The sequence below is a fragment of the Emys orbicularis genome, chromosome 4 (genome assembly GCF_028017835.1).
Source record: "Emys orbicularis isolate rEmyOrb1 chromosome 4, rEmyOrb1.hap1, whole genome shotgun sequence".
Taxonomy (NCBI): Eukaryota; Metazoa; Chordata; order Testudines; family Emydidae; genus Emys; species Emys orbicularis.
In genome coordinates this window covers 107,060,539-107,085,235 of record NC_088686.1, presented here as the reverse complement: position 1 = coordinate 107,085,235, position 24,697 = coordinate 107,060,539, and the positions used below count along the sequence as shown (strand labels likewise).

General features: G+C 47.5%; 1 protein-coding gene across 1 annotated transcript in view; it reads left to right on the top strand.

The window, feature by feature from the left end:
• Positions 1-24,697, top strand: part of LOC135877391 (NACHT, LRR and PYD domains-containing protein 3-like) — a 184,214-nt gene that overhangs the window by 146,279 nt on the left and 13,238 nt on the right. Inside the window, exon 11 of the mRNA XM_065402819.1 lies at positions 11,209-11,379. Coding sequence (XP_065258891.1) covers positions 11,209-11,379 — 171 coding nt within the window. The remainder of the gene's footprint in view (positions 1-11,208; positions 11,380-24,697) is intronic.

Here is a 24,697-nt window from a genome sequence, read left to right as displayed (position 1 = left end):
GAAGCGGCAGCCATGGGCAAGGGCTGCCACACCATGGCAAAAAGCCTGGATGGAGGAGCTGGAGAAGACGGACTCCTTCGAAGACTTCAACGCCCTTATGGACAGACTGACTGTGGAACTGTCTGCGGAAATGGCATCCGGGAGGAGGGAACCCCAGGAAGGCATGCAGACTGCTCGCAGGTTTCCCGCACCAAACCGTAACAACACCACCAGAGAAGGCAGGAGAAGGAATGCCAGCTGCTGCTACGACCCAGCAGCTGCATCCCGTATCCAGAAACTCTACAGGACAAACCGCCCGAAAGCCAGGAGAGAGATCCTTGATGGGCTCTCATCCTACTGCGCTATACCATCCGAGAGACTCTTCTCCTACTTCAAGGATGCAGTCTGTCAATTGCAAGGCCCAAAACAACATACCCGAGAACACTTATTCCCTACCACTTTTAAAAACTCACACACATTAATCTGGAACAATGCTTGTTATGTACCCTATGTATCTCGTCAGCTTTATAACCAAGACTTTTAATTTTTCATAACCCAAGCTTCATCCCAGATGTACAGTGCCTTTCCTTTAAATCTGTGTAATGTGAACTTTAATAAAATTATTTATTAGTGAATTGCAGTAGTGGTAAAATTCCTTGGTTGAGATCAAGGCCTCACTGTGCTAGGCACTGGACATGTTTTATGGAAGGTGCCCCCAGGTGGTGCAGTTACAGGTGCCCAAGCTCACTCGGCACCAGCGGCAGAGCTAGGAATAGTCCCAGTCCAATGGTCTTTCCACTAGGATGCATGGTTGCTTTGTGATCCCTCAGTGCTCCTCTGCCTCCCATACATTTCGTTATAGCAGAGAGGGGATAGTGGTCGTACTTTGAAATGTTTACAATGAGCAGCTGCTAACAGGGCCAGTGAGAGAAATTCTTCCATGCTTTATGTCCCAAAACCATGACAGTTTTATTACATGGTTTTTACATAACTTTTAGCACGTGAGAGAAGACTGGTGTGTCTCTCTCCTTCTCCACCCTCTGTACAAACATTCCCTGCAACATGTAGCCCCTGAACCAATATTTCCATCTCCCAGTCTCCTTCCCATCCCATTACGCCAGTGGTTCTAAACTTTAACAACTGGCGAACCCTTTCACTAAAATGTCAAGTCTCGCAAACTTCCTCCTAAAAATGAATGTTTGTAGGGATTTTCTCCCTTACCTGAGCATAAATTATAAAAGCAGTGATTTAGGAGATATAAAATTTGTTTTATGACATGCTTATTACACACTATTTATTATTAATTATTAGTTATCATTACAGTATTTTATTACATTATGAAAATGGCAACACTCTTCCAAGATCTCACTTTTGTAGCTTGTATCACTTTGATTAAGCCAGTTATAAGACAAGGCTCCTATGTTTCATCAGGGAGTATCAAATGTGAAACAGCATGAAGGTATCATCTTCTTCTGCTGCCACTCACATTGTAGCTTGATCTATCAATTATGAATATGAATTTCCAGTTATTACTTTGAGGGTAGACAGGTTCTTGTTCCAAGATCAGGCCCGGTATTATTAAAATTATTAGATAGTTGGAAACAAGCAGGGAGAACTGGAAGTCCTGGCACAGTCAAGGAACTATGATGTCATTGGAATAACAGAGACTTGGTGGGATAACTCGCATGACTGGAGTACTGTCATGGATGGATATAAACTGTTCAGGAAGGACAGGCAGGGCAGAAAAGGTGGGGGAGTTGCATTGTATGTAAGAGAGGAGTATGACTGCTCAGAGCTCCGGTATGAAACTGCAGAAAAACCTGAGTCTCTGGATTAAGTTTAGAAGTGTGAGCAACAAGGGTGATGTCGTGGTGGGAGTCTGCTATAGACCACCAGACCAGGGGGATGAGGTGGACGAGGCTTTCTTCCGGCAACTAGAACAAGTTACTAGATCACAGGCCCTGGTTCCCAGGGGAGACTTTAATCACCCTGATATCTGCTGGGAGAGCAATACAGCGGTGCACAGACAATCCAGGAAGTTTTTGGAAAGTGTAGGGGACAATTTCCTGGTGCAAGTGCTGGAGGAACCAACTAGGGGCAGAGCTCTTCTAGACCTGCTGCTCACAAACCGGGAAGAATTAGTAGGGGAAGCAAAAGTGGATGGGAACCTGGGAGGCAGTGACCATAAGATGGTCGAGTTCAGGATCCTGACACAAGGAAGAAAGGAAAGCAGCAGAATATGGACCTTGGACTTCAGAAAAGCAGACTTTGACTCCCTCAGGGAACTGATGGGCAGGATCCCCTGGGAGAATAACATGAGGGGGAAAGGAGTCCAGGAGAGCTGGCTGTATTTTAAAGAATCCTTATTGAGGTTGCAGGAAAAAAACATCCCGATGTGTAGAAAGAATAGTAAATATGGCAGGCGACCAGCTTGGCTAAACAGTGAAATCCTTGATGATCTTAAACACAAAAAAGAAGCTTACAAGAAGTGGAAGATTGGACAAATGACCAGGGAGGAGTATAAAAATATTGCTCAGGCATGCAGGAGTGAAATCAGGAAGGCCAAATCACACTTGGAGTTGCAGCTAGCAAGAGATGTTAAGAGTAACAAGAAGGGTTTCTTCAGGTATGTTAGCAACAAGCAGAAAGTCAAGGAAAGTGTGGGCCCCTTACTGAATGAGGGAGGCAACCTAGTGACAGAGGATGTGGAAAAAGCTAATGTACTCAATGATTTTTTTGCCTCTGTCTTCACGAACAAGGTCAGCTCCCAGACTGCTGCACTCGGCAGCACAGTATGGGGAGAAGGTGACCAGCCCTCTGTGGAGAAAGAAGTGGTTCGGGACTATTTAGAAAAGCTGGACGAGCACAAGTCCATGGGGCCGGATGCGCTGCATCCGAGGGTGCTAAAGGAGTTGGCAGATGTGATTGCAGAGCCATTGGCCATTATCTTTGAAAACTCATGGTGATCGGGGGAGGTTCCGGATGACTGGAAAAAGGCTAATGTAGTGCCCATCTTTAAAAAAGGGAAGAAGGAAGATCCAAGGAACTACAGGCCAGTCAGCCTCACCTCAGTCCCTGGAAAAATCATGGAGCAGGTCCTCAAGGAATCAATTCTGAAGCACTTAGAGGAGAGGAAAGTGATCAGGAACAGTCAGCATGGATTCACCAAGGGCAAGTCATGCCTGACTAACCTAATTGCCTTCTATGAGGAGATAACTGGGTCTGTGGATGAGGGGAAAGCAGTGGGTGTGTTATTCCTTGACTTTAGCAAAGCTTTTGATACGGTCTCCCATAGTATTCTTGCCAGCAGTTAAAGAAGTATGGGTTGGATGAATGGACTGTAAGGTGGATAGAAAGCTGGCTAGATCGTCAGGCTCAACGGGTAGTGATCAACGGCTCCATGTCTAGTTGGCAGCCGGTTTCAAGCGGAGTGCCCCAAGGGTCGGTCCTGGGGCCAGTTTTGTTCAATATCTTCATTAATGATCTGGAAGATAGCGTGGACTGCACCCTCAGCAAGTTTGCAGATGACACTAAACTGGGAGGAGTGGTAGATACGCTGGAGGGTAGGGATAGGATACAGAGGGACCTAGACAAATTGGAGGATTGGGCCAAAAGAAACCTGATGAGGTTCAACAAGGACAAGTGCAGAGTCCTGCACTTAGGACGGAAGAATCCCATTCACTGTTACAGACTAGGGACCGAGTAGCTAGGCAGCATTTCTGCAGAGAAGGACCTAGGGGTTACAGTGGATGAGAAGCTGGATATGAGTCGACAGTGTGCCCTTGTTGCCAAGAAGGCTAACGGCATTTTGGGCTGTATAAGTAGCGGCATTGCCAGCAGATCGAGGGACGTGATCATTCCCCTCTATTTGACATGTGTGTGTCCAGTTTTGGGCCCCACACTACAAGAAGGATGTGGAAAAATTGGAAAGAGTCCAGCAGAGGGCAACAAAAATGATTAGGGGGCTGGAGCACATGATTTATGAGGAGAGGCTGAGGGAACTGGGATTGTTTAGTCTGCAGAAGAGAAGAATGAGGGGGGATTTGATAGCTGCTTTCAACTACCTGAAAGGGGGTTCCAAAGAGAATGGATCTAGGCTGTTCTCAGTGGAACCAGATGACAGAACAAGGAGTAATGGTCTCAAGTTGCAGTGGGGAAGGTTTAGGTTGGATATTAGGAAAAACTTTTTCACTAGGTGGGTGGTGAAGCACTGGAATGGGTTACCTAGGGAGGTGGTGGAATCTCCTTCCTTAGAGGTTTTCAAGGTCAGACTTGACAAAGCCCTGGCTGGGATGATTTAGTTGGGATTAGGTCCTGCTTTGAGCGGGGGGTTGGACTAGATGACCTCCTGAGGTCCCTTCCAGCCCTGATATTCTATGATTCTATGAACCCCGATGTGCACATGTGCAGCACTCACATTATAGGAACTCTTTTATATTTACAAATATATAATTTATTAATCCATTTAGCAAAGTCACACACACTCTAACTCAGTAATGTAGACAGAGATAACACAGAAGGTACGTCTGAACATCTCTACTCACACCGTCTTTGCAGGACAACCTGAAATGTTAGCCATTATCTTCTTCATCACTGTCACCTTCCTCATCACCAGAGGCCATCATTCTAGCCCCTCCTAAGGGCTACATCTCTCTCACTCTTCCACTGCCCACAGGCTGGGATGCCACTTTTATAATATGTAACACTGACATTTACCATGTGTAATGCCTATTCAGTAGGGGTTTATCCCCTTTTCCTTATTTGTATTTCCACCTCCCCTTACCAATGTTCAGGTGTCCTTCTTCTACAGGTTAGTATATTCATGATTTCTCCCAATTATCATATACGTCAATTCATTGCCATGGCATTCCTGCAGTTGGATGTCCCATCCAAAACCTCCAGAAGCTGGTGTTAGTTCATGTTCTGTGGTTGGCTAATCTCATTATGGACACAATTTCCCCCTACACTCTTCTTCTAGTTCCCCAAAATGTATGAATTATCTGAGTTTATTTGTGCCAGAGGTTGTAGGCCTCAACCCCATGCTAACTGCTGAAGCCAGTGTCTTACAGGATACGAGCCTGTAGGTTCCTTGCATTACTGGTGAATATGATCAAGCAGAATATAAAGCAAAGCAGTGAATATAATAGAGGTAAGCTGGTGGCCAACTGGGCTACAACATTCTCAAACCCCTCCTACTTCTCCACTCCCCCTAATCCCTACCCCTCTCTCTTATCTGAGCTCACCAAAATATCTCCCCCCAACCACTCGTTCCCAGGTGTCCTCTCCCCCGTGAGCAGTCACGTGTGTCAGTTGTTTTCTTTTCAACAACAGTGTCAGCCCCTTCTGAATATTCTGCTGTGCTCAGGTGACATTTCTCCAAAATAAACAATAAAACCTCAACAGAGGCAGATTTTTCCTAAATCTTTAAAGTTCATTCTGAGATTTCTGCCTAGGGTGGGTTTCAAACTTCAGACTTAGAGAAGTGTTAAGCGCCCCATTAATCTCAATGAGATGTTCTCCCCATGGAGATGAACACGGCCTAAAACAATGGTTCTGAGATGTATGAATTGTGCCATTCATGTCAATGAGTCTCCATGCCTTCCCAGTGCTAGACAATTTCTGATATGGGTCAAGCGCAGTACTGGGTTTACAATGGCGCCAGGCCCACACTGGGAAGGGGCCCAATATGGACCTGTCTAACCCATCCACATGACCGGGTCTGGTCCCTCGCCCTGGAGAAGTCCAGCACCCAGGCCTTGCTCTATGAGCAGCTCCCAGCCAGCAGGTCCCACTTGCCAGCCAGAAGTCAGACTCCGCCATGTGGGCTGGGCAGGGCTGGTGGGCACAGGGCCGGTGGGTGTACCCTGGCAGGGCGAGCTTGTGGGGGTCATGTCCCAGGGGTCTGCCCCACTCCCCAGTGTGGCTCTGGCTCCGAATACTGAATACTGCTGCCTGGGACATGTGGGGCCCCACCCACCACCCTTGGCCCGAGCCACCTGGGACCAGTGCAGAGGCTGAGTCGGTCTCAGCCAGTGGGCGGGAGAGCAGCATGAGGGGCTCGGCTGGACCCCACCAGGCACGTGGGTCCTGAGGGAACCTGGCCTGGGCAGGCCCCGATCCGACATGGCTGATCACACCATCCCTGTGGGGTTGGAGCGATCCCCGCCCATGCTGCCACATCAGTTCGGTAGACACAGTCACCTCCCAATGGGGTCGGTGAGTGCAGACGGTGTGCAGGACGCAAGGGAGTGGGTTTCTGACGGGTCTGTGTGTGGGGTTGCTGGGCGGTTGGGGGAGGGTGGTGTATTTTGGTGCACTGGATATAGGGGGTGTGGTGGGACGCTGTGCAGTGTGGTGGGGAGGCAGTGAAGGGGCGCTGGGCAGTGGGGGGGCTGTCGGCAGGGGTGGTGGTGTGCAGGGCGCTGGGCAGTTGTGACAGGGTCTGTTGGGGAGTCTCTGGGCAGGGGGGTACTAGGATAGGATCTGTGAGGGAGTCTCAGCAGGGTGGCGCTGGGCATAAGGGTCTGCTTATGCCCAGCGCATAAGGAGGGGTCTCTGAGTGAGGAGGGTGCTCAGCGGGGTGTGTGTGACTTAGCTCAGGTCTGCCTCCAGGGGACAGGGTGCACGGACAGTGCAGGGCCAGGTGGGCCAGTGTACATCTGGTGGTTGTCGGTTTGTGCTGGGGGGAATGGGGCCACCCTCTCCGTGCCCTGCCCCATTGCCCCCATCGGGGCTCACAAATATGTTTGGTGCCAGGCCCAGAAAAGCTTAATCTGGCCTGGTCAAGTGTACCCGTGCCCAGCTTCTCATCCCAGTCTCAGCAGTGTGTGCTTGGTGCTTGCTCGGAGACACCCTTAGAAATGCAACCCCTCCAAAACCTGGCTCACATGCGGGGGGTAGGATGGGGGCTCAGACACCCCAGATCCTGGCACACACAGAAGGGAAGAATGTGGGGCTGACAGGCACCTGTCCCCTTATTCTCCCCAAACACCCTTCCACTCACCCCTATGTGTCCTTCCCCCTCACCTGAAACTTCCAACCCCCTCACCTCTTCTGCCACTCATCCCTATTTATCCCCCTCCCCTCAGTGCAGCCCCAAATCCCTCTCAACCTTATTCCCACATTTCTGCACCCCTAAAATGTCCCTCTCTGCCAGGAAGCATTCATGTAATTATTTTTTTACAAATGTACTTTGATTACATTTCCCAAAAATAACACATTCCCCAGACAAACATTTTAACAATCTGTTACCCTGCCTTTTCCAAATGTCTCCCCAAGTGGGAGGTCAAACTGACTTGGGGTTAGGATCAAAAGATGAAAGCTTATTCCTTTGAACTCTCCTATTGCTATAGAATACCAAAGGTTAACAATCCTGTTAACTCCTCTGTTCACACATGATCAGTTTAATCCATTTCAAATGTCATTTGGAAGGGGAGGCTTCTGATACTGTAATGTAAAGAAGCAAAATATGTTTCACATAAGGTTTAATTTGATTTTCTCCATAGGGCAAGTGGGTGCCAAACTCTCTGTTGGAGGAACCCTCGAGCACTGGGCACCCTGGTTTGCTTGCTCTGTGTGTCCCCACACTGGAATTAAAAATTCATGGCTGGCCTGTGCCAGCTGACTTGGGCTTGTGAGGGCTGTTTACTTGCAGTTTAGGTTCCCAGGTGATGGCTGGAGCCTGGGCTCTAGGACTTTTGAGGTCAGAGGATACCAGAGCGTAAATTGGCAGCCAGAGCCTGGAAATCTACACTGGAATTAAACAGTCTCATATCCTGATTCCTGGAGCCCAAATCAGCTGGCACAGGCCAATAGTGGGTATCTAACTGCAGTGTAGAAACACCCTGTGAACACAGAAAGGCGGCTGAAATCTGTCACTCTTAAGAAAAACTGAAAAACTGTATCTTGGGAACAACTTGGTCAAACATCTAAAAGTTTGGAATACATACAGAAACCCAGGCAGTCATGAGGCTCACCAACTTTCAAGGCAATCTGAGTAACCGTGTGGATTTTAGAACGGTTAAAAGAGTTGAATTTTAAACAGAAACCTGGTCTAAACCTTAAATATAGCATCACCCTCCTGTAAGAGCCCAGAAAGACAAAGGATGGGGGAAGGAAATATAATTATTCCCATTTTCCAGATGGAAAACTGAGGCCCATAAAGATAGAGTGACTTGCCCAAAGTCACATGAGGGAGTGGGTGGTAGAGCCAGAAGCCGAACCACAGATCTCTGAGTTCTAATCCAGGAATTTAACTACAAGAGAATCCATTCTCTTGCAGAGGGCTGTTCTCAATCTCTTGTGTTTTTTGTTCTCAGAAATGTGCTTTTTGGATTGGGCACAGCCTCTCTTTTATATGGTTATGCTTTTTTAAGTAGCGCTCCTTAACAATCAGCATTTCAAAATTAGGGCCAGTACTACTGATGAATTTTCTGACCACGATACACGTGATTTGTTGAAGTGTGTCAGAAAATTCAAAAAGCTCTCACCAGAGCAGACTTAAATATCTGAAAGCTATAAAAAGGTGAAACAAAATCCAGGTAGAATTACCTGGAGGTGGAGGGTGGCCATCTCCCAAATATTTTTGAATGTCAGGTGCCATTTCCAGTATATGTGAAGGTCTTCAGACATTTCAAAGGCAAAATTCTATGCAATTAGAATAATAAGAGCATTCATGGTGTTCATCTGGAGTTCTGCACTAGAATAACTTTCTACTGTCTCAAATTACAAATTGTTAATATAGAAGTGCATCAAAACCACAAGACCCTAAATAGAGATGATTATTTGCCAAGAGATGCATACACAACTATATTCTAAAACCCAGCATCAACGTGAGTCAATGGGAGAATGTATGGAGGGGCATGAGCAGCGCCAGGAATAAATTTGCATTCAGATTTATAGTTAAATCAGGACTGGAAACCCGTTATTTTACACTTAAAATTTTGTTAGAAAGAAAAATTAGGTTATTCTTGCCTCTGAGCTCAGTAACGACGAACTCTCTCCTCACCTTCTCAGGTGTTCTCTCTCTCTCTCTCTCTCTCTCTCTCTCTTTTACCTTTAAATCTTGTGGGGTTCTTCTCTTCTGCTTCAATTTGGATGCCCTCTTCTTTTCACCCCTCCCCAAATTTGGCTTCATCCCCTCAGATTCCCACATAAGCCTTTGGGTTTTTTCTCCCCCTCTTCAACCCAATCTTAGAATCTCTCCCCTCCCTCCATTGCAGGCTCCTCTTTTTCTGCCTCCAAAATGCGTTGGGGTCTCTACAAACCCTTACAGACTCTGGATGCTCCCCAAGGCATGGGGCTTCTCTCCCTTGTACAAATTCAGGGGTTTTTTTCTCTCCCAAATATTGAGGTTTCTGTCCTGTGACACTCTACACTCTGAAGGAGTGCCCTGTAACCCTTATATTCATCATTTGTATGTAATTGTGATATTGCGTCTAAAGCAGGCCTTGTAAGGTATCATGGTAAAGTTAATGATCCGCTGAAACCCACTGTTCCATCTAAATTTGTATATCACTAATGAATATAAAGTTATGAGAATTGTGTTGTATGGTTGTCACTAAAATATGCTGTGGGTTTGGGAAGTGCCCAGATACTAGTTCCCGGTATCTTATGAACTGTAACATCCAGTGGGGTGAGAAAACTGCTTGCTCTAAATACTACCTAGTGTCTTACAGGTTTAAGATTTAGATTGTGCACTTATTTTGTTTTCTTTGGGAACTAACTCTGACTTTTTGCCTATCACTTATAATCACTTAAAATCGACCTTTTGTAATCAATAAACTCAGTTTAATGTTTATCCTTATCAGTGAGTTTGACTGAAGTGCTTGGGAGCTGGGGAGATTTGGTTGAGGCCTTTCTCTGTGATTCATGAGTGGCTCTGGGAGCATTCACGGAATCTAGCTGGATATGAGACTCCACATGCGGTTGTATTGAGTGGTAACAGCACCTGGAGGGGTTTGCTGCTTGCCACCAGTATGGCATTGTGAGAGACAACCCTGAATAGAGAGTAAAGGGGACACAGCGGTGTCACAGGTTGCACCCCTGGGGTCCCGTCACACCTCCCCTTTGGGCAGAGTAACAATATTTTAAGGCAAATGAGGTGATGAAGGAGGCCGTGCAGGTGACAGCTCTGGTGGAAGCGGTTTCTCGACGTGTGTGCAAGATTTAGCAGGTGGGGGTGGGATCATGTTTGGGTGTGCAGGGGGCTCATTGTGAGGCCTCGAAGGAGGACAAAGACAGCTATATTTGCGGTGGGGTCCTTGAAGTGCACATGGTCATAGCCAGCCTGCTGCTATGGTTACCCACTCAGCTAGCTGGCAGCTCCATCAGGAGCCCAGACTCTGCAGGGGGGTTACAGAAACCAGCAGAACTTCTGCTTTTATAACCCGTCCAGAAATTCTGGAACAGGCCCTGCCAACAGGGTCACACAGTTGCCCTCCTTTCAGGGGCTCTTCCCTCCCCAATCCCTGGGGAACCCCCTGCCATGGGGATCTTCTTCTCTTTGTCTCTCCCCACTTTGATCCCTGGTCTCAGAGGAAGGTTGGTGTGATGCTGCCTGTGCTGGGCCTCGCAGCTGCCTCCCCTCCCCAGGCCTGAGGGTCAGAGCTGGGGGCAGAGACAGGAGATGACTGCATTCTGCAGGGCAGCAGCAGAGCCAGTACCGGGGGCGCGGAGGGGCAGGATCTCCCAGCTCCTCCTGCTCTGAGCTTGGCCCAGCTGCCTAGGGAGGGGGCTCCCCCTACAGCCTCCCTGTAGCGATGGGCCTGCTCTGATTGGGTCGCACCATTCCAGGGCTGATCAGTGGCAAGACCAACCTGATTGGTCAGGAGCTGAGTGGGCAGGACTTAAAGGGCAACTTTTTACTCATTCTGAATTCTGGTTGGCCAATGGAAAGGGTGAGTGGGCAGTGCTTAGGAAGGAAGTCTTACCCTAAACCCTATTCCTCATTGGTCAGTGGCAGAGATTTGAGGTTTCTAATCACTGTTGATTGGTGAAGGGCAAAGGGCAAGAGAGGGGTAGAATTTAGACAGGCAGTCCCACCTACTGTTTGTTTCTCACTGGACAAGTGGTGGGGCTTGGGGCAGAGCCTGGAGCAGGATTTCTGGCTCATTCTCGATGCTGATTGGTGAGGCAGAGGGGCTAGTTGGTGGAGCCACCTGACAGAGCAGCGGTGACAAGCCCCGTTCAGAACATGATCCTCCTTCTCTGACTTTCTCTCTCCTGCAGCTTGCGGTACTGCGGTGTCACAGCCACTGGCTGTGGGGATCTCGCCCCTGTTCTCAGAACCAGCCAGAGCCTGACAGAGCTGAAGCTGCGTGGTAATAATCTGGGAGATGCTGGAGTGCGGCTGCTGTGTAAGGGGCTGAAATACCCGAACTGCAAACTGCAGAGACTGTAGTAAGTAACAGCCAGCAGAGAGAGAGAGAGGCTACTATCTGGAAAACCACCCATCACAGGACCTGGTATCTCCGGGGATGTGTTATGATAACTGCATCTGTGTACCACCCCTGACCCTGTGAGTCCAAATCCAACGCAGGGCAGAAATATAAAGTAAAAGAAGCAGGCATATTGCTCCAATCTGTCTCTGTTACAGGGAGATTTTAATTTGAGGGAAATAGAATCTGAGTGTGGCAGAATATGCAGAAGGTGCTGAAACTATTGTTTGAAAATAAAATAACTACACAAGCAACTGCTCATTAGGAGGGGAGGACGACTGGGGTGAAAGAGTAGGTGGGAAAAGCGGTTGAGGCTCAGGAAATGGGGGTCTAGCAAGAATGGGAAGGAGAGGGATGGGAGCTGCAGAGGGGGACATGAGAGTGTGCAATTGGCACAGGGGGAAAATAGTTTGTGTGAGCCACAACCTGGGTTTCCCCAGCCTCTTTACAGCGATGTGTCCTCCCCCATCCCTACTGCCCTCATGTGAGCCATGTGATAGGGGGATTGCTTTTTGTGGGTGTCTGAGCCCATTTCCCTACCCCACACGTGAGCCAAGATCTGGGGAATCCCTGCCCACTAGCTTAGAACTGGGATGCTCAGAGCATGCAACAAGAACACAGTGCTGAGACTGGGGTGAGGAGCTAAGAAATAATACGCTTGGCACATATGAGAAACTCTGCGGCACTGAGGAGGGGGAAGGGACCAACCACTGAAATGAATGGAGCAGTTCACATATCTGAGCTATTTTTTCAGGCTATCCTCATCCCTATGGGGTATTCTCTTTCAGTTGCGAACATCTGATTAAATGAATGGGCCATTTAACACCAGTCCGAGCCTTCAACTTTGAGGTGTGAAACACGCCCAGGGTGGAAAACTGAGAATGAACTGTAAATATGTGGGAAAAAATAAATTAAGGTAAACGCCCACACAACCTTAACTCTGCCCTCTCTGAGCGATGTCTCAGAATGCCGATAACGTACACACCTGCAATCTGGCATTTCATTTGATGGACAGATGCTACCTGCCCTTGACCGACACTCAAACACTGAGCCTACTACCCTGAGAGAATGCCATACTTGTTAAATTTAACAACCCCTTCATGCCCTTTACAATCCCTTCAGACTTGCACACAGGTTACCCCCTCAACCTATACTTTCCCCTCACTCACTCACTCACTCATGCCCGTCACCCCAATTGGGGTATGGGCCGCCAACCACAGATCTCCAGAGTCCTTTATCCTGGGCCATTTGCTCTAGCTGGTTCCAGGTATAACCCATTTTTATGCTATCAGCCTGAAGGTCACGTCGCCAGGTGTTTCTTGGACGGCCTCTTTTCCGCTTGCCTTGGGGGTTCCACCGCAATGCCTGTCTAGTGATGTTGGTTGGCTGCTTGCGTAGTGTGTGTCCTATCCAGCCCCACCTTCTCCTTCTAATTTCTTCCTCTGCTGGAAGTTGACGGGTCTTCTCCAAGAGGTAGATGTTGCTGATGGTGTCTGGCCAGCGGATCTGGAGAATCCTTCTAAGGCAACTATTTATGAAGGTCTGGATCTTCCTGATGGTTGTTTTAGTTATCCTCCAGGTTTCAGCTCCATACAATAAGACTGATTTCACGTTGGAGTTGAACAGTCTAATCTTTGTTACCAAAGACAGCTCTCTGGAGCTCCAGATGTTCTTGAGCTGTAAGAAAGCTGCTCTTGCCTTACTGATCCTTGCTTTGATGTCTGCGTCCGTGCCACCCTGTTGGTCGATGATGCTGCCTAGGTAGGTGAAGGACTGCACTTCTTCCAGAGGGCTTCCATTCAGTGTGACTGGGTCATTACTGATGGAGTTAATCTTGAGGATCTTGGTCTTGTCCTTGTGGATGTTGAGGCCAACCTGTGATGACGTGGCTGCCACTACGTTGGTCTTCTCTTGCATCTGCTGTTTGCTATGCGAAAGAAGTGCAAGGTCATCGGCAAAGTCCAGGTCATCAAGCTGGGTCCACAACGTCCACTGGATTCCGTTCCTACGCTCATAAGTGGATGTCTTCATAATCCAATCAATGACAAGGAGAAAGAGAAACGGTGACAAGCATCCTTGTCTGACTCCGGTTCGCACCTGGAAGCTGTTTGTAAGCTGCCCTCCATGGATCACTCTACAGTGTATGCCGTCATATAAGTTCTTAATCAGGTTGACCACCTTTACTGGGATGCCATAGTGACAAAGGAGTTTCCAAAGAGTCTCTCGATCCACGCTATCGAATGCTTTCTCATAGTCAACAAAGTTGATGTACAACGAGGAGTTCCACTCCATAGACTGCTCGACTATGATGCGGAGCGTTGCTATCTGGTCCGTGCATGATCTATTTTGCCGGAAACCTGCCTGCTGATCTCGTAGCTGTGGATCGACGGCATCCTTCATTCTCTCTAAGAGGACTCAGTTGAAGTGTCACACCGACAGAAGTGTGATTCCTCTGTAGTTGGCACAATTGCTGAGGTCTCCTTTCTTGGGGATTTTAATAAGATATCCCTCTTTCCAGTCTGCCAGAATCACTTCTTCTTCCCATATCTTCTCAAAGAGGGGGGTACAGCATTTCCACTGAAGCATCCAGATCTACTTTCAGGGCCTCTGCTGGAATATTGTCAGGTCCAGCCGCCTTCCTGTTCTTCATAATAGTGATGGCTTTTCTGATCTCATCTCTGGTTGGTCTGTCACAATTGATTGGAAGGTCTTCGTTGGCTGGGTCAATGTCTGGTGGATTTAGTGGTGCTGGTCTATTCAGGAGTTCCTCAAAGTGCTCCGCCCATCTATTCATCTGTTGTTCTATTTCTGTTATAGACTTTCCCTGCTTGTCTTTAACGGGACCCTCTAGCTTGCTGAACTTTCCAGACAGTCGGTTGGTAATGTCATTCAGCTGTTTCATATTACCGTTGTATGCTGCCTGCTCCGCTTCTGCTGCCAGTCCATCCACATAATCTCTTTTATCCTTCCTAATATTCCTCTTCACTACTCTATGGGCTTCAGCATACTCTTTTTGCGCTTTAGCCTTTGCTGCTCTAGTCCTGCTGTTATTAACTACTGCCTTCTTCGTCTTTCTATCTTCTATCTTAGTCAAGGTCTCTGCTGTGATCCACTCTTTCTGCTGGTATTTCTTGATTCCAAGCACTTCCTGGCATGCTGACCTAAGTGTCTCTCTCACTTTCTGCCATCTGTTGGGTACACTGTCTTCCTCTTCCTCAGACCGATCCTGTAGTACTGAAAACTTATTCTTCAGCGTCAGTCCAAAATCTTCCTTGATCTTATGATCCTTCAAAAGGCTAACGTTGTACTTCACTCTTCTATCTGACGCGTCTATGCAGTTCTTCTTCAGCTTCAGCTTCAATCTGGCCACCACTAAGTGATGGTCGGACGCTACGTCTGCTCCTCTTCTAACTCTAACGTCCTGCAAAGATCTTCTGAACTGCTTGCTAATACAGACATGATCGATCTGGTTTTCTATCGTGCCTGCTGGCGATACCCAGGTACTCTTGTGGATCCGCTTGTGAGGAAAGATGCTACCTCCTATGACCAAGTTGTTAAGTGCACACAGATCCACAAATCTCTCTCCATTCTCACTCATCTCTCCCAGAGCGTGGGTCCCCATGACTTGTTCATATCCTGTGTTGTCAGGTCCAATTTTGGCATTAAAGTCTCCCATAAGGATGGTGATGTCTTTGTCTGGGAGAATCTCTAATATTTTCTGAAGTCTGTTATAAAAATAGTCTTTGTCCCCCTCTTCACTGTCATTGGTTGGAGCATAGCACTGTACAACATTCATCTTAATTCTCTTCATTTTAGTTCTGAAGGATGCTGTGATGATCCTGGAACCATGTGCCTCCCAACCAATCAGTGCTCTCTGTGCCTGCCTGGACAACATGAAGCCTACTCCCTGTGTGTGGGGTGCGTCGCTCTCTTCATGTCCGGAATACAGCAACAGCTCTCCTGTCAATAGTCGTCTCTGGCCAGCTTGCGTCCATCTTGTCTCGCTAATGCCTAGTAGGGTCAGGTTGTTGCTCCTCATCTCTGCTGCGACCTGCGCCGTCTTTCTTGACTCATACATGGTCCTCACGTTCCATGTACCGATGGTAATCCTCCTGGTTGCAAGAAGGGTAATCGGTTTAGTGGCTTCCTCACGACTTTCACCACCCAGCGTCATGCGTGTTCGAGTTGAAGACCCTTCTTTTTCCAGGCTAAAAGTCTCTGTTATCTCTATTGTTGGCGTTTCTGTAGCAGGTTGATTTTTTACGGGGTGGAGTTGCTAGCCCCACGCCCAACCCTCCTCCTTTATCCTGACTTGGGACAGGCAGATGGCCCCAAAGGACCTCTCTGGTGGAGTTTACTTTCCCCTACCCATCATTAAATCCACAGACTGCTCTCATATCTCACCTCACTACTGACAACAGCCATAGCACCCAGTGCCCTGCTACTGACACAACCTACACAATTCTATACTGGAATGATGCAGCCTGGAACTTCATGGCTCACGTGCTCCTCTTTCTTTTGAGAATATACAGGGGGAAGACACACACACAGAGCTCCTTGTATCACAATCACAGCTCTTCCCAGCTGCTTCAACTTATTCCTCCACTATTCATTACAGTTACACCTAACGCAGTGAATGCATCTGGAGGACATGCATTTATTCCCAATGGCTATTGCCAGCTCCAAGGGGGCACAGTTAAGGTTGTGTGGATGTTCACCTTCACTCTGCATTTCCCGGTTTTCTGAAGTGTGAGAAGGGCATAAGCTATCACCGGGCAACCTTAACTCTGAATTAAACAAAATTTGTCATTTAATTAGTGTATTACAGTAAATAAAATAAAATAAATTAATGGAGATATCCCATCTCCTAGAACTGGAAGGGACCTTGAAAGGTCATCGAGTCCAGCCCCCTGCCTTCACTAGCAGGACCAAGTACTGATTTTGCCCCAGATCCCTAAGTGGCCCCCTCAAGGATTGAACTCACAACCCTGGGTTTAGTAGGCCAATGCTCAAACCACTGAGCTATCCCTCCCCCCAAGTATTGCTTAAGTGCCCCAGCCGTGATCAGGGCCTCAGTGTGTTAGGCACTAGACATGTTGTATCGGCAGATGTCACTTTATAGTCTTCCAAATTCTTTTTTAGCACGCAAGCAAGGTTTAGTCTTGGGGTGACGTGTTGTGTTAGTTTTATTGGGTTTTGCAAGATTTGGTAGAGATGCAGTTTTGGGAAGAAGGGAGCTGTGCAAGCAGCCAGAGAGTTTGCTGTCTGCATTGCGCTTTGATTACAGTCTATTCTGGAGGCAGGTTTCTGCTTGGGAGTTTGGTGTTGGGCTGAGATCCCTGTAAGAGAAGACAGCCCTTTATGCTGTGTGACCGTCTCACTCCAGGACAAAGGGAAGTGGAAGGAAATATTATTCCCATTTTTAGATGAAAAAATGAGACCCAGAAAGATGGAATGACTTTCCCAAGGTCACACAGGTAGTTTATGGTAGAACAAGGAACTAAACACAGATCTCCCGAGTTCTGATCCAGGGCTTTAACTGCACAACCGGGCTTTCTCGTGCAGGGAACTATGTTCATTTTTTGTTTCTTGATTTCAGAAATGTGCCTTTTTTAATGGACTTTTATATGGTTAAGGTTATTAAGGCACAGCTATTTAACCAGAGTACCACTTGGGCGTCCCTCTGGATTACAGCCACCAGAAACCCCCATTTAGGGTAGAAACCAAAACCACAGAGCTGAACCTGGCAGCTCCCTAAAGGGACAGTGCATCCTATGACAGCATGTTAAAATGTCTCAGCAAATTCAGCCTTAACGTCTCACAATTGAGTGTTCTACTCAGAATGCCTCCTGAGGGCACTAGAGGATGGCCCTGGGATGACATAGATGAGAGAAAAGCTTGAAGGAATTTTTTTTTAAATGTTGTCACTGGGCACTAGTACTGAACTAACTTGAGATTAAGGTGTAGTCCAAAATTGCAATTGATTGGTCATGGGTGGGGGTTGTCCTCATGGATGATGACTATATTGTGGCCTATGCTTCCAAAGCACTGGTTAAACACAACACTTCCCATTGAGAGACACATGCTGGTTCTTGTGTCTAGGGTGTATTGTAGCTCTACTGATTTCTGACCATATATGTTCATGAAACTTAAGGGTTGGAAGCCATATTACACAATCCACTTTGCAAAGCATCACGTGCCTTTTTATTGTGATGATTACAATACTTGGATTTTTTGGGCCTCAGCTCCTGGAGTCATGTGAATAATTTCGAATTTCAGCTTAACATTTATTTATAATTATGTTTCTAGGTCCTCATGATTGTGGAGAAAACATTAAAAATGTGAACCACGTGTAACCTACACACTCAGGAACTAGCAGGCTAAGAAAAAGAAACACAAAAGCATTACATTTAATCATGATTTTGGGATTGTGAAGTCTCACTTTTGAACTTCTGCAATTGGCAATACTGCCTATTTTTTTCAGATGTCACCGATGTGATGCTCTGCTCTGTTGAATGTTGATAACCGTTCGGCTGCATGCGTGTGCCCCCTCTATGTGCTGCCCTGGCTCTGCATAGATAGCTGGCACAGCAGACCCCAAGAGAACCCCCAATGACCACAGAATCAGATAAGGTACGAAGGCACCCGGCCAGGTTTATTGGCAAACGAAGCACAGTAATAGTTTACAGCAGACTACAGGATTTACTACAAATATGTGCCCCCTGAAAATGGACTAAGCTCAGTCAGTGGCGGGATTTTCCAATGCCCCCTAAGCTGGACAAAGACAGCCCCTCTGAGATACATTTTTGTACACAATTACAAACAAGTTACACCTCACTCCTGACGTATCAGGGTGCCACCCTTTGACGTATCAACGTGCCGCCCGTTACCTTGTACATGCTGCTTCGATCATAACATCCCTATCTGTCATGCTAGGTTTCAGAGTAGCAGCCGTGTTAGTCTGTATCCGCAAAAAGAACAGGAGTACTTGTGGCACCTTAGAGACTAACAAATTTATTAGAGCATAAGCTTTCATGGGCTACAACCCACTTCTTCGGATGCATATGCATATCTGTCATGCTGTCATCCTGACCTTAGCCTTAGGATGGGTCAGTATGTTCTTGTTATCTATGGGGAGTTTGCTGGTATCGAGTTGTTCTGATACCACCTTTCTGGAATGTGCTTGCGCGAGTGCTCTGTGCCTAGCAATATCAGCCCTACGCTTGCCAAATTCTGTGAGCAGGGCTTGTCTGTTGCTCACAACCTGACTTTGCTTTATATTAACAAGTTTTGATCATTACTTTAGCCCAGGCCTTAGGACTCATACCAGGCCTCTGATACACAGCCCTGTATTTCAGGCTGTCGTCCTACTACACCTATACGTTAGAAAATAATTATGACTTTACAAAAGTACTTATTAATGTGAAAGAAAGGCCCAGAAAGGAGCTCCTTAAAGCAGCTGTGCTTTTAAGGCCATCTATAAATGGTGAAATCAGGGAGATACAAGAAGAGGAGTTTGGCTCCAATACTACCCATTTCCAAAACAAGCTTTCACAGGCTCAGACGAGAAACAAAAAATGACCAACCTCACAACAGCATGACAAAGTAATTGTAGACAGCCAGCCAGGGAAATAATCCCTGGTACCCCCACCATAGAACTATACTCGTACAATATATATTGTAATATCAGGGGTATTGGAAGGAATGAGGCTAAACCACATTACCTAAAATCCAAAAATCTCTTAACACAGCAGTGCCTGTTTCCCCTGGAGCAGAGACGGTCAGCACCACCAACCATAAGAACACTTTGTTTCAATTTCCCATTCCCCCGGCCTCTCTCTTTCGCCATAACCCCCTGCAGCCCAGCCACTGGGGGAGAAGAAGCCCATTACAATTTAATTAATAATAGAGATGAAATTGCTGCACATGGTGGAATTCTATGCAAAGGACATTGGCCCAATACCATACAATGCCAAGCATAACCCACAGCTGTAAGTGTAAATGTGGAGCCATTTTGTGAATTTGCCAGGGGCCAATTAGATTTTAAAGCTGAAATGTAACAAACTAGATTAGCCAATTTGAAATTTGTTTAGCCAATGAGCGTTAGCAGACTAATTTTAATGCTAGGTTCTTTTTAGGTCAGCTTTTACCTTGGACAGTATTTCTCAGATCAGGACACGTGGGGCTCTTAACTGACCAACAGTTTATTAATTCCCCCAGAACCACATATGCAAATACACAACAGTTTAGCAGTCAGGTATAGATACACAAATATTCTAGGCATGTACTGAACACAAAGAACACATGCAGTCTTGCAAGTGGTTAACATAGACCAGCACTGGGGTCCAGCAACTATACCACGGAACAACACAAATCACCAACATTTCTTAGTACATCTACTTATAATCCTTAGTTATCAGTTCATTATTCCCACTAACACGCATATCCCACTTCATGTAATTCTAGCATTCAATTGTCTTAAGGCATTTATATAAATAAAATAAAAAGAACACAGAGAAATACAATTGGTAGTGATCTCCAATTGGTGGTGTTGAGGTACAACAGTGCCGGGGGGAAGTGCATCAGGATCTCTCTCTCACACACACAGTGGGCAGTACAGGGGGATCTCTCTCACTGAGGACTGTGGGATTGTTTAGGAAGGAGGTTGAGAGTGAGTGTGCTTTGCTGTTGTCTGTGTTTTGGGGAATTTTGTGTGTGTGTGTGTGTGTGTTTCATTATTTTTTGGTAGTTGTGGGTTTGGTGAGGTTGTAGTCTATATGGTTTTATAAAAATATGCTAATGAGTGAATATAATGTAACTGGAATATGCTTCATGCAAAAGGTCTCTTGTAAGGTATCATTACAAAGCTTATAATCTACTGAGTGTGATCGTCCTATCTGTATAAATGTACCATTCTTGTATCTGAAACTAAATATATGAAATATAACTCTGAGGGCCTATTGTAATTATGCAAAGTGTGGGCCATTAATGGTTGTTTGGAATCTTGATGACTCCCATTAACACTTCTGTTAGCTGCTTTCAGGTAAACCTGCAGCTTTGGGGCAAGTAATTCAGACCCTGGGTCTTTGTTGGAGCAGAGTGTCTGGCTCAGCAAGACAGGGTGCTGGGGCCCCAAGCCTGCAGGGAAGGCAGGGGTCAAAGTAGGCTTGGCACATCAGGTGGCAGCTCCAAGGGAGGTTCTGTGATCCAACCCATCACAGGTTTATTTCAGGATTTCTTTTGTCTTAGCAGGCTTTTGTGCACCCTGTGGACTGGGATGGCCGGTCGAGGACCTAGGGGGACAAAGACTGCAGTTTGTTGCAGAGTCTGAGGGTTTAACGTGTGGCTATGGGGTTTTGAATTTTGCCTCCAGACTTTGCCTTGGTGGAGCAGCATGTTCTAGATGTGTGGAAGATCACTGGGTTTAAGAACGTGAGGTATTGCCTCCCGCATGAGCAAGGCTGTGTTGTTTTTTGTTACACGTAGCCTCCTTGAGCAGGTGGTTGTGGAGGGGTTTAGGGTGTTTTTGTCCCTGTTGTGCCTCTCTCAACACCTGCTGTTAAAGTTGCTGTTTCTAATGTCCCTCCATTTTTAGGAAATGAGCAACTGGCCAGAGGCCTGGCGAGTTATGGTGAGATCACTAGCCCTATTAGGAGGATTCCTTTGGGCTATAAAGCCCAGAGGTTCAGCATGTCTTGTCCTTTCATCGGCAGCTCTATATGATATTAAACTGTGCTTCTAAAGTATTTACAGTGTCCCTGAAGTATCGGATTGGGGAGTGTGACATCATGATTGTTGCCACTGAGGAAGTGGCCTGTTTTCGTTGTGGGAGTCTGACACATTGAGTCAATCAGTGCCCAAAGAGGAGGCAGGCTGCCCCTGGTGACCCTGTGCCTAGCAATGTGGGGGGTTCTGAGAGTAAAGTGCAGGGTGTGGTGGCTGTGGCAGGGACTGAGTGACAGCAGGCCCCAAATATCTCTGGGGATGTTGGTTCTGGAGGGGAGGGGGTTAGTGGCCCCTTTACACCTGGGGGGAGATGGTATTACTGGTTCTGTGGCTCCTGATTCAGTGGACTCTCAGCCTGAGCCTGGCTGAGAAATGGAGGCTCAGCCTGTCGCTGTGGTTTCCATGGCTTTGGCTTCTGACTTGTTGGCAAAACCCCGGAATAAAAAACATTGAAGGCCCCAGTGGATTAGTTTGGTCAGTGCAGTCGGGGAGCACATGTCTGCAGGTGCTGCTGAGGGTCATTCTTTGGTTGGAGGCATGGGGAATTCTTAGGTATTAGTATTGTCCCCTCGGTCCCGGCAGCCCCCTCCCTCCAGTCTCTCTGAGGTTCCCCCTCCTCGAGGTCAGTAGTGACTCTGAGTCTGAGAGTCTGCGATGAAAAATTCCTGGATTCTTTCAGACCTGAACTCCCTGAATGGTGATATACCCCGGACGCTACTGGCAGGTTTCTGGATGAGACTAAGGAGAAACGTGGTGTAGAAGTGGCAGATTGGTTTCGTGAACTTAATCTGTTTTTGTTGCCTGACTCTGCTCAGTATACTATGAGATGTGTATCTGTGTCTGAATTTGACATACAGAAGCGGTATAGACTGATTAAAGGGATAACCAAATCATGTCTCTCTTTGCCCAATGGAAATATTGGGGATTAGCAGATATAAGAACACTTGGTGGTTTGGTTTGAGGTTTGATTGGTTTTTTTTTCTTGTTTCTGTCTTTTTCTGATGAGTACTGGTTTGAGGCACCCCACTGACGGCCACGGGTTGGCTCCACAGCTGCCCCACCTCTTCCCCCGAGCGCCCCCCCGCTAGTCACCGATCTGTCAATGCTGGGCTGGCCCCTGCCGCCGGCGCAGAGCCCTGCAGCCAGCAGCAGCAGAGGGGCCAGCATAGACTTCCCCTGGTCTGGAAAATTCCCTGGTTCAGGGTGCCAGACCAGGGAGGAACAACCTGTAGTTGTAGCTCCGGCTTCAGCACCCCAGCCAGCATTCCCAGGGCCACGAAGGGCATCCCAATCACCTACCAAAGGAAGGACAACCCCCATCCTCGGGACCGACAAACAGGTCACCATGCCTAGAATGGTCAGCCCTATCTCCAGAATCCCCATGCTGGATCCCACTGTGAGGAGGAGGCAGCGACCTCACTAGATAGCTAAGCGACCTCTCACAGAGCATCCAGCTCAGAACCAATACAAGACAGGTCAGCGCTCCCCCACATGTAACCTCGCACCACTCTGCCATCGGAGCAGCCAGCACTGCCTCGCAGACTGCCCGGCGAGACGCAGCCGACGGAGGAGCTGCCCACAGCCCCCAGACCACACTGCAAGACCTCGCCCCTTGGAGATCCAGCACTACCTCCATGGCCGCCCAGTGAGACTCAGTCCGCAGAAGGTCCCGTGTTCCACCAAGGACCCCCCAGCTAAAAATCACCCGCAGGAGAACCAGCACTGGTCCCAGCGCTTCCAAACAAGACTCCGTCCCTCTGAGATACAACACCGGCACTTCCAGAACCCCCCTCCCTCCTGAAAGAGCCAGCGCTGCCCCAGAAACACTGGGAGAAGTCCCCCCCCCACACCACACCAGTGACCCTGCCTCAAGATCCACCCGAGCACCGCTCTTAACTTCGGGAGGTAACGAGGCAGCAGGTTGTACCCGCAGCAGCTTCCCAGCCTGAGCCTGCGGAGATGGGGCAGCCGGAGGAGCGGCAGCCATGGGCAAGGGCTGCCACACCATGGCAAAAAGCCTGGATGGAGGAGCTGGAGAAGACGGACTCCTTCGATGACCTTATGGACAGACTGACTGTGGAACTGTCTGCGGAAATGGCATCTGGGAGGAGGGAACCCCAGGAAGGCATGCAGACTGCTCGCAGGTTTCCCACACCAAACCGTAACAACACCACCAGAGAAGGCAGGAGAAGGAATGCCAGCTGCTGCTATGACCCAGTGGCTGCATCCCGTATCCAGAAACTCTACAGGACGAACCACCCGAAAGCCATGAGAGAGATCGTTGACGGGCTCTCATCCTACTGCGCTATATCATCCGTGAGACTCTTTTCCTACTTCAAGGACATGTTCAATTGCGAGGCCCAAAACAACATACCCGAGAACACTTATTCCCTACCACTTTTAAATACTCACACACATTGATCTGGAACAATTCTTGTTATGTACCCTATATATCTCGTCAGCTTTATAACCAAGACTTTTAATTTTTCATAACCCAAGCTTCACCCCAGATGTACAGTGCCTTTCCTTCAAACCTGTGTAATGTGAACTTTAATAAAATTATTTACTAGTGAATTGCAGTAGTGGTAAAATGCCTTGGCTGAGATCAGGGCCTCACTGTGCTAGGCACTGGACATGTTGTTATGGAAGGTGCCCCCAGGTGGTGCTGTGACAGGTGCCCAAGCTCACTCAGCACCAGCGGCAGAGCTAGGAATAGTCCCAGTCCAATGGTCTTTCCACTAGGATGCATGGTTGCTTTGTGATCCCTCAGTGCTCCTCTGCCTCCCATACATTTCGTTATAGCAGAGAGGGGATAGTGGTCGTACTTTGAAATGTTTACAATGAGCAGCTGCTAACAGGGCCAGTGAGAGAAATCTCTTCCATGCTTTATGTCCCAAAACCATGACAGTTTCATTACATGGTTGTTACATAACTTTTAGCAAGTGAGAGACAACCTAAAATGTTAGCCATTATCTTCCTCATCACTGTCACCTTCCTCATCTTCATCAGGACCCATCATTCTGGCCCCTCTTAAGGGCTACATCTCTTTCTTCCACTGACCACAGGCTGGGATGCCACTTTTATAATATGTTACACTGACGTTAACATGTCTAATGCCTATTCAGTAGGGGTTTCTCCCCTCTTCCTTATTTGTATTTCCACCTCCCCTTACCAATGTTCAGATGTCCTTCTTCTACAGGTTAGTATATTCATAATTTCACCCCATTATCATAACCGTCAATTCATTGCCATGGCACTCCTGCAGTCGCATGTCCCATTCAAAACCTCCAGAAGCTGGTGTTAGTTCATGTTCTGTGGTTGGCTAATCTCATTATGGACAAAAGTCCCGCCTACACTCTACTTCTAGTTCCCCAAAATTTATGAGTTACCTGAGTTTATCTGTGCCAGAGGTCGTAGGCCTCAAGCCCCATGCTAACTGCTGAAGCCAGTGTCTTACAGGATATGAGCCTGTAGGTTCCTTGCATTAGAGCTGAATATGATCAAGCAGAATATAAAGCAAAGCAGTGAATATAATAGAGGTAATCTGGACAACT